At 39.0% G+C, this 18671-nt stretch overlaps 1 protein-coding gene across 18 annotated transcripts in view; it reads right to left on the minus strand.

The window, feature by feature from the left end:
• Positions 1-18671, minus strand: part of LOC140484687 (disks large homolog 5-like) — a 195897-nt gene that overhangs the window by 97251 nt on the left and 79975 nt on the right. For all 18 annotated transcript variants that reach the window (XM_072583340.1, XM_072583339.1, XM_072583336.1 and 15 more), the window contains exon 7: positions 2781-3052. In XM_072583340.1, coding sequence (XP_072439441.1) covers positions 2781-3052 — 272 coding nt within the window. The remainder of the gene's footprint in view (positions 1-2780; positions 3053-18671) is intronic.

Below are 18671 nucleotides of genomic sequence, written 5' to 3' on the forward strand. Positions count from 1 at the left end.
CTCCAACACTCCAAGGAAAACAGCCCTAGCCTATTCAACCTCTGCTGATAGCTCAAATCCTCCAACCCTGGCAACATCCTTGTAAATCTTTTCTGAACCCTTTCAAGTTTCACAACATCCTTGCAATAGGAAGAACAGAACTGCACACAATATTCCAACAGTGGCCTAAGCAATGCACTGTACAGCCACAACATGACCTCCCAAGTTCTGTACTTAACACTCTGACAAATAAAGGAAAGCATACCAAACACCTTCTTCACTATCCTATCTACCTGCGACTCCAATTTCAAGGAGTATTAAACCTGCACTCCAATGTCTCTTTGTTCAGCAACACTCCCTAGGACCTTACCATAAAGTGCACAAGTTCTTTCCCAAAATGCAGTAGCTCACATTTATCTGAATTAAACTCCACCTGCCACTTCTCAGCCCATTGTCCCATCTGATCAAGATCCCGTTGTAATCTAAAGTAACCTTCTTTGCTGGTCAGAAGTGGTTACTGCAGATGCTGGAGATTAGAGTCAAGATTAGAATGGTGCTGGAAAAGCTCAGCAGGTCATGCACCATCCAAGGATTGAAGGGCTTTTGCCCGAAACATCAATTTCCTGCTCCTCGGATGCTGTCTGACCTGTTGCGCTTTTCCAGCACCACTCTAACCTTCTTCGCTGTCCACTACACCTCCAATTTTGGTGTCATCTGCAAACATACTAATTATACCTCTTATGCTCACATCCAAATCATTTATGTAAATGACAAAAGGTAGTGGATGCACACTGATCCTTGTGGCACTCCACTGGTCACAGGCTTCCAGTCTGGAAAAACAACCCTCCACCAACCCGCTATCTTCTACCTTTGAGCCAGTTCTGTATCCAAATCGCTAGTTCTCCCTGTATTTCATGATATCTAACCTGGCTAATCAGTCTCCCATGGGGAACCTTGTCGAACACCTTACTGAAGTCCATATAGCGTACATCTACTGCTCTGCCCTCATCAGTCCTCTTTGTTACTTCTTCAAAAAACTCAATCAAGTTTTTGAGACATTATTTCTCATGCACAAAGCCATGCTGACTATCCCTAATCAGTCCTTGCCTTTCCAAATACATGTACATCTTGTCCCTTAGGATTCCCTCCAACAACTTGCCCACCACCGACAAGCTCACTGTCGGTGGTGGGCAAGTTCACTGGTTCATAGATCACTGGCTTGTCCTTACCACCGCTCTTAAATAGTGGTACCACATTAGCCAATGTCCAGTTTTCCGGCACCTCACCTGTGACTAGCAATGATACAAATATCTCAGCAAGAGGCCCGGCAATCACTTCCCTAGCTTCCCACAGAGTTCTAGGGTGAACCTGATCAAATCCTAGGGATTTATCCACTTTTATGCATTTCAAGACATCCAGCACTTCCTCCTCTGTAATATGGACATTTTTCAAGATGTCACCATCTATTTCCCTACATTCCATATCTTCCATGTCCTTTTTGACAGCAAATACTGATGCAAAATACTTGTTTAGTATCTCCCCCATCTCCTGTGGCTCCACACAAAGGCCACCTTGCTGATCTTTGAGGGATCCTATTCCCTCCCTAGTTACCCTTTTGTCCTTAATGTATTTGTAAAAACCCTTTGGATTCTCCTTAACTCTATTTGCCAAAGCTATCACATGTTCCCTTTTTGCCGTCCTGATTTCTCTCTTAAGTATACTTATACTGCCTTTACACTCTTCTGAGGACTCACTCGATCTATCCTGTCTATACCTGACATATGCTTCCTTCTTTTTCTTAAGCAAACCCTCAATTTCTTTAGTCATTCAGCATTCCCTGTACATACCAGCCTTTCCTTTCACCCTGACAGGAATATACATTCTCTGGACTCTTGTTATCTCATTTCTGAAGGCTTCCCATTTTTCAGCAGTCCCTTTACCTGTGAACATCTGGCCCCAATCAGCTTTGTAATAGATGTGAGAAAAATGATCAGATCATCAATACTCATGTTACTAATTGCACACAACATAGCTTCGAAAATCACGTTCCCTTCTTAAGAGTCAGGATTCCAAATATGTCTGAAAATGCCAAATATGTCTGAAAATGCTAAAACTTCAATAAATTCCACCTTGCATCATTTATACTGGATTAATACACTTCAGGAAACATAGTTCTTTTTGGGTCTATACCAGTTTCTTAACACAACTATCGTATGTCAACTTTGTCCTTCACACAGATTATAAGAGCAGGAAGGCTATGCTGGTGCTGCACAGGACTTTGGTTAGGCCACAGCTGAAGTATTGCGTATAGTCCTGCTCACTGTACTAAGGAAGGAAGAGGTTGCACTAGATGCACAGGAGGTTCACCAGGATGCTGCCTGGGATGGAACAGTTTAGCTACAGTGGATTAGCTCAGGTTGCTTTCTTTAGAGCAGAGAAGGGTGACAGAGAACCCAATTGAGGTGTATAAAGGTTATGAGGGACAAGGACAGGGTGGTTCCCCTTAGCTGAAAGGTCAACAACAGGGGTATAATTTTAAGGTGAAAGGCAGGAAGTTTGGAGGGTATTCGAGAAAAAGAAAACTCAGCCAGAGGGGGTGTGAATCTGGAATTCAGTGCCTGGAAAGGTAACTGAGGTGGAAAATTTCACAAACTTTAAAAAGTGCGAGGATGAGCACTTGAAATATCATAACATTCAAGGTTATGGACCAAATGCTGAAGAGTCGATTGTGCAGATTTAGAGTTGCTTTTAGTTGGTGCAGACTCAATGGGCTGACTATACTGTATGATTCTATGATTCACCTCTTCAATGTAGATAAATACTGTTGCTGAATTGAAGTTTTCTCCACAACAGCAGAGTCAGTTTGCTTCATCAGCATCTCATTCTGTTTCTGAAAACGTCGATTTTCCTCTTCCACCCGCTCTAGACGGCTGAGGTCAGTGTTATGGTTGGCAATCTTCTCATTGTACCGTTTTCTTAGTGCATCATAATCTTTCTTTAAGCCTTCTAATTTGTCCATGGCAGTATCATATAGTTTATTTAGAATCTCAGATGAGCCATTTTCCCTCATAACCTGCAAAAAAACCAAGGAAAATCAAGTCTATTTATTCTGGTCAAAATGTACCTGCGTGCTCATATTACTGCATTTTTAAAGCTTTAACAGTGCTGATGGATATCATCATAGTCTGAAATACAATGAGCAGCACTTTGCAAAGCATTCGTGGTTTTATTCTGCAACTGATTAATTTAAATTCCACCAACAGCTGTGGAGAGATTGGAATCCTGCTCCTCAGCACCAGGCAAAAGTGAGGACTGCAAATGCTGGAGATCAGAGTAGTGCTGGAAAAACACAGCAGGTCAGGTAGCATCTGAGGAGCAGGAAAATTGCCATTTCGGGTAAAAGAACTTGCCTGATGAAGGGCTTTTGCCCGAAACGTCGATTTTCCTGCTCCCTGGATGCTGTCTGACCTGCTGCTCCTCAGCATTAGCCTGGACCTCTTGATTACTTGTCCAGTGACATTGCCTCTATGTCACTATTTCCACGTCTACCCCCCATCATGCAGGATGAAAGGTTTGAATACCATGTTTCTTTGTTCAGCAATACTCAAGTTTTGTACGACTAAGCAACTATTTATTTATAAACAGCACATGCAGAGGAAAAATGACAGATTTATGTGGCTCTGCTATGCATCATTAAATGATTTTCCTGGATGGAAGAATGAAAGGCATTTCAGGCACTAACACGCTCGTCCTCTGCCTCCACCATCTTAGTAGCTCTTAAGTAACACCACTTGCCAGCAAAATACAAACAAAGTAAATGGGTTAACAATGATAGAAATAGTACAACTGACTGCAAAGCGCTGTTCAGCCAAAGGAAAATCAATCGCTACTTATTTCGAGCAGGAGTTAGCACTGTTGAAGAACTAGGTTAGAAAAGAATCAGAGAGATCTTTGAAGTATTCCATGGCTGAATTGCCTGCTGACACTGACTGCCAAGATTCATGAATCAGCAACAGCCATTTGAGCAAAGGTCTAAAAAATGACTTACAGTATTGTACCCTGACAAGGAAGGACTGAGGTAAAACAGTAAAACAAACATCTTTTGAAACTAGCCTTGTATAGTCCACATTAAGGTGATTTTAAGTGAATGTTCATTCAAAGGGTCATTGTTTGCTGGTTCTAGCATTGTGTCTGGTTTGACTTTGACCTGATATCATCCAAATTATACAACTGATTTCGCTCACTTAAAACCTTTAAAAATGTGAACCATTGTTGTGGCTAAAGGATTAGGTTCACAAAGGTCGTACTTCAAAGTTTCAGTTATCCAAAGTATATATTTCCACACTGACTGAAAAATGCTAACTCTGATATCTTTGCAACATATTGAATGAAAATCATCGAAACGGCTTACTTTTTCAATCAGTCTCATCTTAGGGGAAGGGTCACTGGACCCAAAACGTTAATTCTGATTTCTCTTCACAGATGCTGCTGAGCTTTTCTATCAACTTCAGTTTTTGTTTCTGATTTACAACATTCACAGTTCTTTTGGTTTTGGTCTAAGATGGTGACAAGCTCACTCAGAAGAGTGCCCCAAGGACTGGAGAATGAAGGGCCATGTTTTAGCACCTAACATCAACAATGGAGCAACAGTAACAACCTCAAACAGAAACTTGGTAACTTGCAACTTGGTCTGAACTCCATGGTTCCTATTGCAATCTTAGATCTCATGATTCCAAACTTTTAGCTTGCAGCCTCATTTAGGACCCCAGCCCCCATTTTGGGAAGCCCTGCAACATGTAATGAGTTTAGTTGTTTTTAAATAATACAGGTCAGAGTGTTTATTGGTTTTATCAGCATTTCATAACAGGAGTGGTAATGAAGAAGGAAATCAGGAAGGTGAAAAGGGGGCTCGAGATAACCTTAGTTGAGAAGATTAGGGTGAATCCAAAGAGTTACTTTAAGCATATTAAAAGAAAAAGAATAACTAGAGAAAGAACCAAAGTGGGCATGTATGCGTAGAATCGCAAGAGATGGGCAAGGTCCTCAATGAATATTGCACCTCTGAGGTTACCATGGAGAAAGACAAGATGACTTGAGAATTTGGGGACATCAGTTGCCATATCTTGGGGACAGTCCATATCACCGAAGAGGAGGTGTTAGATGTATTAGAATGCATGAAGGTGGATAAATCTCCTGGTCTTGAACAGATATATCCAAGAACATTGCAAGAGACTACAGAAGAAATAGTGGGGGCCCTGGTTGATATTTTTGAAACATCGTTAGCCATGGGTGAGTTCCCAGACGACTGGAGAGTAGGAATGTTGTGCCCTTATTCAAGGCTGCAAAGAAAAGCCTGGGAACTATAAACCAGTAAGCCTAACATCTGTGGTAACTAAGTTACTTGAATAGATTCTGAGGGATAAGATATGCATGCATTTGGAAAGACAGGATTTGATTAGGAGCAAGTGGTTGCAGGTCAGGCAGCATCAAAGGAGCAGGAGAATCAATGTTTCAAGCATAAGCCCTTCTTCAGTAAGTCAGTCTAGCTTTGTGCATGGGAAAATCACAAATTTATTAGAGTTCTTTTATGCAGCGACTAGGAAGGTTGATGAAGGCAGGATGATAGATGTAGTCTATACGGATTTCAGTAAGGTCTTTGATAAGGTTCCACATGGTAGGCTGCTCTGGAAGGTTAGATTGCATGGAATCCAGGGGGAGCTGGCAAAATTGGATGCACAATTGGCTTGATGGTCGGAAGCAGAGGATAACAGCGGAAGGATGCTTGTCGGAATGGAGGCCTACAACTAGTGGAGTGACTCAGGGATCAGTGCTGGGCCCATTGCTGTTTGTTATCTATATCAATAATTTGGATGAAAATGTACAAGGTATGATTAGTAAGTTTGCATACGAAATAAAATAAGAGGTATTGTGAACAGTGAGGAAGGTTATCACAAAGTGCAGCAGAACCTTGATCAACTGGGAAAGTCAGCTAAGAAATGGTAAATGGAGTCTAATATAGATAAGTGTGAGGTCTTGCATTTTGGAAAGTCAAATGAAGGTAGGAGTTTCATGGTGAATGGTAGGGCCTTAAAGAGTGTAGTGGAATAGAGGGACCTTGGTGTTCAGGTGCACGGTTCTCCGAAAGTGGAGTCATAGGTAGACAGGGCAATGAAGGAGGTTTTTAAGTACACTGGCTTTCATCAGTCAGGGGACTGAGTATAGAAGTTGGGAAGTTATGTTGCAGTTATACCTGACATTGGTAATACAGAACTCAATGGTGTGAGTTATAGGGAGAGGTTAGACAGCTAGGACTTCTTCCTTTTGAGCGTAGGAGCCTGAGGATGATCTTACAGAAGTGTATAAGATCATGAAAGGCATGATAGGGTAAATGCACTCAGGGTTTATTCCCTGGATTGGGGAATCAAGGATTAGAGAGCATCAGTTTCGGGTCAAAGGGGAAAGAACAAAAGGGAACAGAGAGGGTGGCATGCATATGGAATGAACTGCCAGCAGAAGTGGTTGAGGCGGGTGCATTAACATTTAAAAGGCAATTGGACAAATACATCGATAGGAAAGGTTTAGAAGGATATGGACCAAGTGCAGGGAAATGGCGTTAGCGGAACATTTAGGTCGGCATGGATCAGTTTGGGCCAAAGGGCCTCCTGCCTCTGTGTTGTAGGACTCTATGACTGTATAATTGTGGTATAGTGTATAACTGTATAGTGTGGTGAATTATGAAAGTTACTTAAAGAAACCCTCAATGTAAAACTGTTTAAAGGATCTGTAATCCGTAGTATTTTTTAACCTGAGTCTTGAGACAGAGTTATCAAACTGACCTGATGTCCTATCACTCCATTTGTCTTATGACTATTGACATCAAATGAGGAAAACAGAAACAAAAACAGATATTGTTGTAAAAGCTCAGCAGGTCTGCAGCATCTGTGGAGAGAAATCAGAGTTAATGTATCGGGTCCAGTGATTCTTCCTCAGAATTGTTCTGAGAAAGGATCACCGGACTCGAAACATTAACTCTGATTTCTCTGCACAGATACTGCCAGACCTGTTGAAGTTTTTGTTTCTGATTTACAGCATCCATAGTTCTTTCAGTTTTTGTTTTAGAAAAAAAACAGGCATCCTGATTTCTGGAATTAAAGAAGATCCACTGCCCATTTTCCAAATCAGTTGAAATGAGTTTACAAGCGGTACAAATAGAAAAAAATATTTGATTTAAAAGAAAATTTAAAATATGTCACTATGAAAACATGCCAAGTTAACCTAATCCAAAACAGTTCAACTCAGCCATTTTAGAAGACCACTGAGCAAGGGTGGTGCTCAGTGTAATAAGGAAAACAGTAAGTCTCTGCTACAGTCAAATAAACAAAGAAACAAGAAATAACGAATTGCATCTTTTACAACTTCAGGATATTTCAAATCGTTTTACACTGAGTATTTCTGAAGCATTGTGTTGTATGAAACGAAACAGCCAATTTGTACACTACAAGCTCACACAAACATCAATGAGATAATGACTAGACAATCTGATTTTGGTGATGTTAACAGAACAATAAATATTAGCCAGAATACTAGGAAGAATGATCATGTTGTAAGATTAAGTTAAAAAATGTTAGTACCACCCACTCCAAACAATCTGTGCATCAGGAGCTACAGTTCTTTAAATAGACATTAGATGGTGCTACACTCAAGTCAGTGGAGGAACCGATGTTCATGTGTTGAGAGAGAGAGAGCAACATAGCATACATATGACAAAAGCAGTACAACAGGACCCTCCAAATGTCAACTTTCTTGAGCTGACCTATTCATTCCTTTAACCAGCAGTTTAACCAAGGGTAAAGGTCAGGTATCAGCTCAAAAGTAGCCTTCAAAGATAAGATTACATCGTTAAAATTGAACTCGTTTAACCACTGAACATTATGAAAGAACATGATGCAAACATAGTTTCCAACATTTACATTTATTTGCTGCATACACACAGAGCAATTCTTTTCAATACAGGGTGCTTCCCATTTTCATTTCATGATGTAATTTTTTATAATCAAGATTTATTCATCATCTACAATATTCATATATCACAAATTTTTAATTAATTTCAGCTCACATTGTAAAAGTCAGATGAAGTATAATTTTCTTTTGGCAGGTACAATGAAGCTCCATTTATTATTAGGGCTAGACCATTATGACAAATAAAAACTTCATTTGTTATAAACACATATCTCACTCTGTTTCCCAATCCAAATACCTCTGTCACCAAACTTTGATAGTCTTGAAAGCTTTCCCTCATGCCAAGTAAAATGGAAAAGTTCTGATTCACATTAACTCAATTATCACAATTAGCTGCAGGGTAAACTCTCAGACTAAATGCCTGAAAAGCAGGAAGTGCAGCTTCCAGATGACAATCAAATTTTCCTTTAGTTTTCCCTAGAGTTTCTTTTCTGTTTACATATGCAAGTGAGAACAGGCAAAGTATGGAATTGATTAAGTTAAGATGTCTGTATGACAAGAAAAGAAAACTATGGTGCGCATGAAAACTGTTTATTACAATTTTTTCATGGCCTTTGAGAAGCAAGTAAATGCTGGGAAATCGAACATTTGTTTTCTTTCCTGACACTTAGGGATCAATTTTTAAACCAATTCAAAACCCACCCATATCAACAAAGCAGGACCTTAGTATAAGAAACAACTAATTTCAGATTAAGGTTTGGGGATTGCTAGTATAGTGATACTTTCAGGTAGACTGGCAATCAAGTTAATGTTCTGCAGACATGGGTTCGAAATCCATCATGGCAGATGATGAAACTTGAATCCAATAAAAAAACTAGCCTGATGGTCACCATGTAACTACTGTCAATTGTTTTTTTTTAAAATCTGGTTCAGTAATGCCCTTTAGGGAAGGGAATATGCCACCCTTACCTCATGTGGCTAACTTGTGACTCCACACCCACACTAATGTAGGTGACACTTGGCTGCTCTTTAGACAATTTGGATGGGCAATAAATGTCAGCAATCCCCACATCCCATGAACAACTTTTTTTAAAAAGTCCTATAAGTGCAAAACTATTCAATTGCCAATCAAAACATTTATAGAGTCATAGAGATGTACTGCATGGAAACAGACCCTCCTGCCAGCACCCGGCCCATATCCCTCCAAACTCTTCCTATTCATATACCCATCCAAATGCATCTTGAATGTTGCAACTGTACCAGCCTCCACCACATCCTCTGGCAGCTCATTCCACACATGTACCACTCTCTGCGTGAAAAAGTTGCCCCTTAAGTCTCTTTTATATCTTTCCCCTCTCACCCTAAACCTATGCCCTCTAGTTCTAGACTCCCCCACCCCAGGGAAAAGACTTTGTCTATTTATCCTATCCATGCCCCTCATAATTTTGTAAATTTTGACCTCTATAAGGTCACCCCTCAGCCTCCGACACTCCAGGGAAAACAGCCCCAGCTTGTTCAGCCTCTCCCTGTAGCTCAGATCCTCCAACCCTGGCAGCATCCTTGTAAATCTTTTCTGAACCCTTTCAAGTTTCACAACATCTTTCCGATAGGATGGAGACCAGAATTGCACGCAATATTCCAACAGTGGCCTAACCAATGTCCTGTACAGCTGCAACATGACCTCCCAACTCCTGTACTCAATAGTCTGACCAATAAAGGAACGCATACCAAATGCCTTCTTCAATATCCTATCTACCTGCGGCTCCACTTTCAAGGAGCTATGAACCTGCACTCCAAGATCTCTTTGTTCACCAACACTCCCGAGGACCTTACCATTAAGAGTGTAAGTCCTGCTAAGATTTGCTTTCCCAAAATGCAGCATCTCGCATTTATCTTAATTAAACTCCATCTGCCACTTCTCAGCCCATTGGCCCATCTGGTCCAGATCCTGTTGTAATCTGAGGTAATCCTCTTCGCTGTCCACACCTCCAATTTTGGTGTCAACTGCAAACTTACTAACTATACCTCTTATGCTCGTATCCAAATCATTTATGTAAATGACAAAAAGTAGAGGACCCAGCACTGACATGATTTCCCACGCACAAAGCCATGTTGACTATCCCGAATCAGTCCTTGCCTTTCCAAATACATGTACATCCTGTCCGTCAGGATTCCCTCCAACAACTTCCCCAACACCGAGGTTAGGCTCATCGGTCTATAGTTCCCTGCCTTGTCTTTACCACCCTTCTTAAACAATAGCACTACATTTGCCAACCTCCGGTCTTCCGGCACCTCACCTATGACTATCGGTGATACAAATATCTCAGCAAGAGGCCCAGCAATCACTTCTCTAGCTTCCCACAGAGTTCTCGGGTACACCTGATTAGGTCCTGGGGATTTATCCACTTTTAACCATTTCAAGACATCCAGCACTTCCTTCTCTGTAATCTGGATATTTTGCAAGATGTCACCATCTATTTCCCTATAGTCTATATCTTCCATATCCTTTTCCACAGTAAATACTGATGCAAAGTATTCATTTAGTATCTCCCCATTTTCTGTGGCTCCACACAAAGGCCGCCTTGCTGATCTTTGAGGGGCCCTATTCTCTCCCTAGTTACCCTTTTGTCCTTAATATATTTGTAAAAACCCTTTGGATTCTCCTTAATTCTATTTGCCAAAGCTATCTCATGTCCCCGTTTTCTTTATACTCTTATAGGGATTCACTCGATCTATCCTGTCTATACCCGACATATGCTTCCTTCTTTTTCTTCACCAAACCCTCAATTTCTTTAGTCATCCAGCATTCCCTATACCTCCCAGACTTCCCTTTCACCCTGACAGGAATATACTTTCTCTGGATTCTTGTTATCTCATTTCTGAAGGCTTCCCATTTTCCAGCCGTCCCTTTACCTGCGAACATTTGCCTTCAATCAGCTTTCGAAAGTTCTTGCCTAATATTGTCAAAATTGGCCTTTCTCCAATTTAGAACTTCAACTTTTTGATCTGATCTATCCTTTTACATCACTATTTTAAAACGAATAGAATTATGGTCGCTGGCCCCAAAGTGCTCCCCCATTGACACCTCAGTCACCTGCCCTGCCCTGTTTCCCAAGAGTAGGTCAAGTTCTGCACCTGCTCTAGTAGGTACATCCACATACTGAATCAGAAAATTGTCTTGTACACACTTAACAAATTCCTCTCCATCTAAACCTTTAACACTATGGCAGTCCCAATCAATGTTTGGAAAGTTAAAATCCCCTACCATAACTACCCTATTATTCTTACAGATAGCTGATTACAAGAAATCAGGTTTTCAACTTCACCACAATACCTTATGGCAAATCACCTGGATCTTAATCGACTGACATTCAAGTGGTAAATAAAATACAACATAACCAATAAATCCCAGATAACTTTCCATCAAGTAGAAGTTTAGGCTTTCTAGACATTGGAATGTATTCTAGATTGGAGTAACAATGAAAGAAAATATTCAAGTTTAAATAGACATGAAAAGTTTATGTTCTTTCAGGAACAAATGTATTTACTCCTATTTTGTAGCAATTTAATCCCATTTACTAAACACTTTTTCCACAATCTCCTTGTGAAGGAAAAGGTAAATCCGTAGTCAATTGGGGAAATCCTTTCTCTTGCTCCTTAAAAGCAATAAAGCCCAAGAAAATGGTCAACCCAAAAGCAATTACCCAGAAATAAATTTTAGGAACTGGACGGTGGCCTAATTATCTGTTTAGTTCTTCCAATTCTGCTTTTCTTTACATTTTTCTCAGTTTTGATTTCCCTCATTGCTCTTTGCTACCGTGGTTTTCCTTCCGTGCCTACCCTTCCTAATTGCACCACCCACTTCAATTAAGGATGTAATTCAGGACCTGCTGAGATGTCAAGCACTCACCATAGCAGCACCACACAGAGAAGTAATAATAGTTGTGATTGCAAAGTTTGTTAGCGAGAATCTGAACTTGAATCAATGTTGACTTTGTAAAAGGTAAAAACAAGGACTGCAGATGCTGGAAACCAGATTCTAGATTAGAGCGGTGCCGGAAAAGCACAGCAGGTCAGGCAGCAATTAGGAATAGAGCTCTATTCCTGATGAAGGGCTTTTGCCCGAAACATCGATTTTCCTGCTCCTCGGATGCTGCCTGCCTCAATGTTGACTTTGTTTACTCTGTAATTCATAAAGGTTAGTCCTTAAAATCTATTGCATTATTTTGCCCAAATGTCACGTAAAACTGACTGATTTGTAGTTTTCAGAGCCTGTCTTATTCCAATTTTGAAAATGAGCCTGATTCCAATCCTTCCTAATCCTATTTACTATCAATACTTCATTGACCTCATTCATTCCTTTATCTCTCAGACGTTTAGAATTTACTTGCTTTCAGCTTAGTTCATTTAATGGTTTAATGGCAAAATACTTGTTAATTCTATGCTGTTTATGCCCTTCATGTCTTCACAGAACACAGAAAATATACAATTAATTGATAACTAACGATATGAGAAATGTTAAAATTTGAATGGTATTAAACGAAGGATGCTTATTAAGCCCATTGACAAACATACCTCCCTTAAATTAATAACATCAAAAATACATAATCAGCTATTGTTTTTATTCCATTAACATTGTCTACACTTTTCGTTGCCTCAGGAAAGCAGCCAACATAATCAAAGACCCCTCCCATTCTGGTTACACTCTTTTCCACCAGGAAGAAGATGCAAAAGTTTGAAAACACGTGCCAACAGATTTAAGAACAGCTTCTTCCCTGCTGTTATCAGACTTAAGAACAAACCTCTCATATTAGAATTGACCTTTCTCTATACCTTCTCTGTAGCTATAACACTATAATCTCCATCCTATTCTATTACCTTAATATACATATCTGTCTGGTAGTATGCAAAACAATACTGTTCACTGTATCTAGGTACATGCGATAATAAATCAAATCAAATCAAGTGAATACACTGTTGGAGACCTTGCTGTGTGCAAAATGTACACACTTTAAAATACAAAATAACAGTTTGACAAAATTTAAGTAAGATTTTGAGACACTTCTTGACATACAGTGAAATAGTATATAAACGCAAATTTATTTATTGACAGTAAGCAGCAGCTACTTGAATCTCAAGACACACCAGTCACACATCTTTGCCAAAGGTCACAAGATCTATTGAGAATGTCAATTTCCCATTCCAAAAGAAAAGGAACAACCAAGTAGATGATGTTAAACGATAAATCAGGTTTGGTCAGCAAATCCTACTAAAACTAGAAAGTAGGAAATTAAGATCAAAGAAAATTATGATCTGTAGGAACTGAGAACACGTGTTCACATTTTGGCTGGCACAATGGTTCAGTGGCTAGTAATGCTTCCTCACAGAGCCAGGGGCACAGATTTGATTCCACTCTTGGGTGACTATCTGAGTAGAGTTTGCACTTTCTCATCTGGATGCTCTGGTTTCCTCCCACAGTCCAAAGATGTGCAGGTTAGGTGGATTGGCCATGCTAAATTGCCCATAATGTCCAAGGATGCGCAGGCTAGGTGGGTTAGGCATGGGAAATGCAGGGTGATGGGGAGGGGGCGGGGGGGGGGGGGGGGGAAGAGACGCTCTTTGTAGGGGTAGTGTGGACCTGATGGGCCGAATGGCCAGCTTCTACACTGTAGGGATTCTATGATTATGTACAAATGTGTCTGTTAGCTAGCAGAGACAACTCTTTCTTAAATACTTGTAGCTTAATAAATTGCAACAGTTGACAATGTTTTAGATATGTTTGGGAATAAAGATGGAGTCTGCAGGTAGAAATCAAAACTATAGATGTGCAGCACTGAGCCAAAATATAATTAGAAGTTATTAACTTTGTGACAAGCCTTTTTGCTTGGTTTATCCCAATAGTAACTAGATGGGGTGGTGTGTAAGATCATGTTAATGCCAGGAAGTGAAAACAAAACATTTTGCACACTCGTCCTGGGGGAGTTATGGCAGAGACCAATAACCCTGATTTGAATCAGCAAAATTGTCATTTATCCTGTTTAATAGTTACATCACATTGAATTTAGGTGTAGCCAGATGTCAGCACTTAGCTTGTATATTGGAAAGTGAATAACTTCTAGCTGTTTAATGGAATCTGAAGCTCAGGAAATTGAAAGAATACATTGGTTCCATGGTTTCCCTAAACAATGCTGAGGCACTATATTTTGGTAGAAGCCTTCCAATACCATAGCAATTAATGTTCACTTTTCAACACAGTGGAAGATCATGGAGATCCAGCAATCTGCTGGCTAGTTTGTATGTTTACTATAGAAACACATGATATAATGGTTTAAGCAAGCAATAAGAGATGTGACAAATGTAATGCAGCAAAGATTAGTGCTAAGGCAAAGGGCTGGGCAAGTTTAAAAAAAACAAAAGCATGACCAAAAAAAGAGAGAAAATAAAAGTTAAAGTAGCAAGACAGATAAAAATAGAGCTTCTTTAAATACATATTTACAAAAGGAAACAAGAAGTCAAAAGCGAATGTAGTGGTCCCTTAAAGAATGAGGCTGGGAAATAACAAAAGGGAATCAGAAAACAGTAGAGGAATTGAATAAATATTTTACATCAGTCTTCACAATAGAAGACACTAGTAACATTCCAAACATACTAAATAATCAAGGGGCAAAAAGAGATGACGGGGATGAGACAAATGAATATAATAACTATCGTGAGAGAAAATATTCAAGGAAAACCAATGGAGCTAAACTTATATGCTCCCTGTTCCTGATGGGTTATGTTCTGGGACACTAAAAGCAGCAGCTACAGAGACATGGATACACAATTTGCAATCTTTCAAGAATCCTTAGATTCTGGAAAAGTCCCAAAGGATTGGAAAGCTAATAAAGTCATACCCTTATTCAAAAAGGGGGCAGCCTAAAAAAAAGATAACTATAGGACAGTTAGCTCAGCACGAGACACTGGGAAAAAGCCAGAATATAACCCATCAGGTCCAGGGAGCTTATACATTCAGCTCATTGGTTTTCCTTGTACATTTTCTCTCAGAATATTTACTATAATTTGTTGCCTCTTCCCCCACCCCCTCCTTTTGCCCCTTGATTATTTAGTATTTTCGGAACGCTGCTCGTGTCTTCTATTGTGAAGACTGATGTAAAATATTTATTCAACTCCTGTGCCGTTTCTCAATTCCCTTTGTTGTGAAGGATATAATAGCAAAACAGTTAAAATACATAATATTCATAATAGTAGAGTATATACATAATAGTGAAATACATAATAGTAGAGTCAGCATGTCTTTAAATAAAGCTCTCTCTTTGAGGTGGTGACAAGCAGGATTGATAAAGGAAACCAGAAGGTATAATGTATTTGCATTTCCAAAAAGTGTCTGGTAGGGTTAATTAAAGAGATAAGAGCCCATGGTGTTGGGGTAGTGTATGAAAGGAGGATTGGTTAACTAATAGGAGAGAGGTAGGATAAAGGGGGCATTTTCAGGATGGCAATCTGTAACTAATGGAGTGCTACATGATTCATTGCTGAAACAAGAATTATTTACAATGTATATTTGTCACATGGATGAGGGAAGTGAATATACCAAGTTTGCAGATGACACAAAAATAGATGGGAAGGCAAGCAGCGATAATGACACAAAGGAATACTGACGAGTTAACTGAATGGTCAAAATTTTGGTAGACAGAACATTAATGCTTGGAAACAAAGTTATGTACCTTGTCAGGAAGAATTGAAGAGCTAAATATTATTTAAATGGAGAAAGAATGCAGGAAGGATTTGGGAGGGTCCTTGTGCAAGAATCACAAAAAGCTAGCATCCAAGTTCAGCAGGTAATACTTGGCTTTTATTTCAAAGGAAATGGAGTATAAAATAGGCAAGTATTACTCAAACGATACAAGCCACTAGATAGACTGGACTGAGAACACTTACTTGGATTGGAGGTAGTCCAGAGGAAATTCACATGGTTGGTCCTGGATATGGAGAGATTTTATGAGATGATATGTTGGGTTTGTGAATCTGTTGAATTATTTACTGCAGAAGGTTATAGAGGCTGAATGGTTAAATATGTTAAAGGTTGTGATACAGATTTTTAATCAGTAAGGGGATTAAGGATCATAGGGAAAAGGCAGGAAAATGGAGTTGATAATTATCAGATCATTAAATGGAGGAGCAGACCTCATGAGCTGAATGGCCTACTTCTACTCTTATAGAGATATAGCAAACTGCTCACTAGTTTGAATGCGTACTATGGAAATACACCGTGCAGTGATGCAAGTATGCAAGTGTTACTATTTCATTACAAAAGTAAATTTCACTTTAAAACACTGACCAAAATTAAATAATACTACTTGGAAGAAACTTTATGAAGGAATCAATGCGGTCATGTCTGAAGATTTGCTTGGCATCAAAAAGAACCCATCTCTAAATGATCCACTGCAAATTATTAAGCTACTTTGTTTCACGCAAGACTTTTAGTTCATAATTCTAAGAAATTAATTATTCTTCACGTGCAAATTTAAGGAGACATAAAATATACTCATATTTGGTTACATTTAATTCACATTAAGAAGCCTTACAGATAAAAATATCTAATTCCTGCACATATGAAGGATTGAGAAACATAAATGGCCCTGTAACTTCTGAAACGTTATAAACAAACTTTAGAAAGACAAAACTTCACTTGTGTCAACCACAGTGGCCTTTGACTTTCACGCCTATCAAGTGGTTACATTGTTTACACAAACTCTGGTTTTGATTCCTAAAGTTTAGCTTTAACTTGCAGTTCAGGAATTCCTTTTCAGCCAAATAAAGTCAGCTCAACAAACACTTCTGCTTATTTTGACATACAGTGGCTGGTTTAACAAACTAAGCTCTTTCCTGCATCAAATGAACCACGGATTTAACATTTCCAAGAATCTTTGCCACATCATTGCTTCAGTTCTTTCTTTCCAAACCATGAACTTTTCTATAAAATCTCCCCCTTGGAGTTGTGTCAACTAAATGTTTATAGATAGTTCCAAAATGTTCACTTCATTCAATTTGCAAGGGCTTTCTTTTTCTAATCTGAACTTAAAATGCATTCATCAAACAAGTAGCATTGTCCTACATGAATAGAAGCTATGAACCTGAATAAGCAGGCTTTATTCAATCATTCCCTTGGCCTTTAAGTGTCTCAGGCCTGAAGGAGAAAGTCATCTATCTGAAGATCCTTTTTAAAAAAAGCTGATGCATCACTATCAGAAATAAAAGCAGCAGACTTCACTATCAACTAACTTTATAAGCAACAGATTTCCCCCGATTTAATTTTCTATAAACATTTTTTAACATATCAAGCCAATTAAAACCTGTTATTTAATTCAGTTTATTTACCATAGTTTGAGCATTAATGACAATTGGAGAAAAGCATTTAATCATTGATGGTTTTCAAAAAAATCACCGTGATAATGCAAGTACAATGAAGAGATAAATCACCCTTACATTTCCTTCTGCTCTAATTAAGTTAACAATTCAAGGAACATATTTACCCCAATTATACCTCGTAAAAACTACTCGTTTGGAATAGGCAACATTTGGGATTCAGAAAGACCTAATGTTCAAATGTAGAGCTCCCACATAATGAAAGAAACGCAAAATTATTCATTAAAGAATTGATTTCATTTGACAATTTTGACAGTTGCTCAGAGATCTGCATACTTATAGCTCCCTCCCTGCTAGATATCACTCTGCATTGTTGACAGATAGTAACATTCCAAATTTATATGGGTCCAGATTGGTGCCTGGATTAGTTTGAAGTAGCAATCCCTTTTGTTTTCAAGGGGTAGCCATGCAGTGACTTAGCGTGAATTTCAATGCAGCAAGTTGGACTGGAAGTATATGCTGTGCACAAATTTCAAATCTATGAACTTAGATGTAAAATGATTAACAAATTCGGAAAAAAACAATTTGCAATGATTTATCTAGTTTTACACTTGGAAATTCCTGCTCATAAATTAAGGAGTGGCATAATGATAGGTCTCAGATTCATGGCTGCTACGCCACACAGCAACTCTTGAATTTACATGCACAGGTTCAAGATGAACGAAGAATGAAAATAATATGCATTTCTTCCCAAATACTGTGCCACCAACCTCACGTCAACAGTCTGTGCCTTTCCCATGGAGTCCAGAAGCATGTGCTCAACATAAAAGTTTTAATTTCCACTTTAAAAATATACATTTTGGCTCAGTTTATCAATCAGGTTATTATTTCTCTGTCCACATACAGTATGTTCTCTAATCTCCCACAGAGGAGATTTTCTTCCCCTTCATATTCCCACAATTTGCAGATGCATTTTCCACTTGTATAGCCTGTCCAGTTTAGAAACATTCTCCCACTTTGTCAGTTTAGTGGCTCCTGTCCTCATCTATTTAAAGACTAAGAATTTCCAGTTGTTCCAAGCAATTATTTTCAACTGGAATCAAGTGACAGGGTAAAGTAAGTGTTGCAAAACAATATTAAAATTGAACAAGCAGAAGATCAAGAAATGGGATGAAAACAAGATTCAAGGGAGATAATTTCAGGCAGCAAATTATCTATCGCAAGAGAACTTTTGGTTTGCTACTGAGGTGGAATCTGGATATGTATGAGAGGGGGACAGGAAATGGGGAAAGGAAACAAAATAAGAAAATCAATAATACTTATCTTCATACCTCTCCAAGCATCTAGTTGGAAATGTATCAATGATG

This window comes from Chiloscyllium punctatum, chromosome 13, assembly GCF_047496795.1.
Source record: "Chiloscyllium punctatum isolate Juve2018m chromosome 13, sChiPun1.3, whole genome shotgun sequence".
Classification (NCBI taxonomy): Eukaryota; Metazoa; Chordata; class Chondrichthyes; order Orectolobiformes; family Hemiscylliidae; genus Chiloscyllium; species Chiloscyllium punctatum.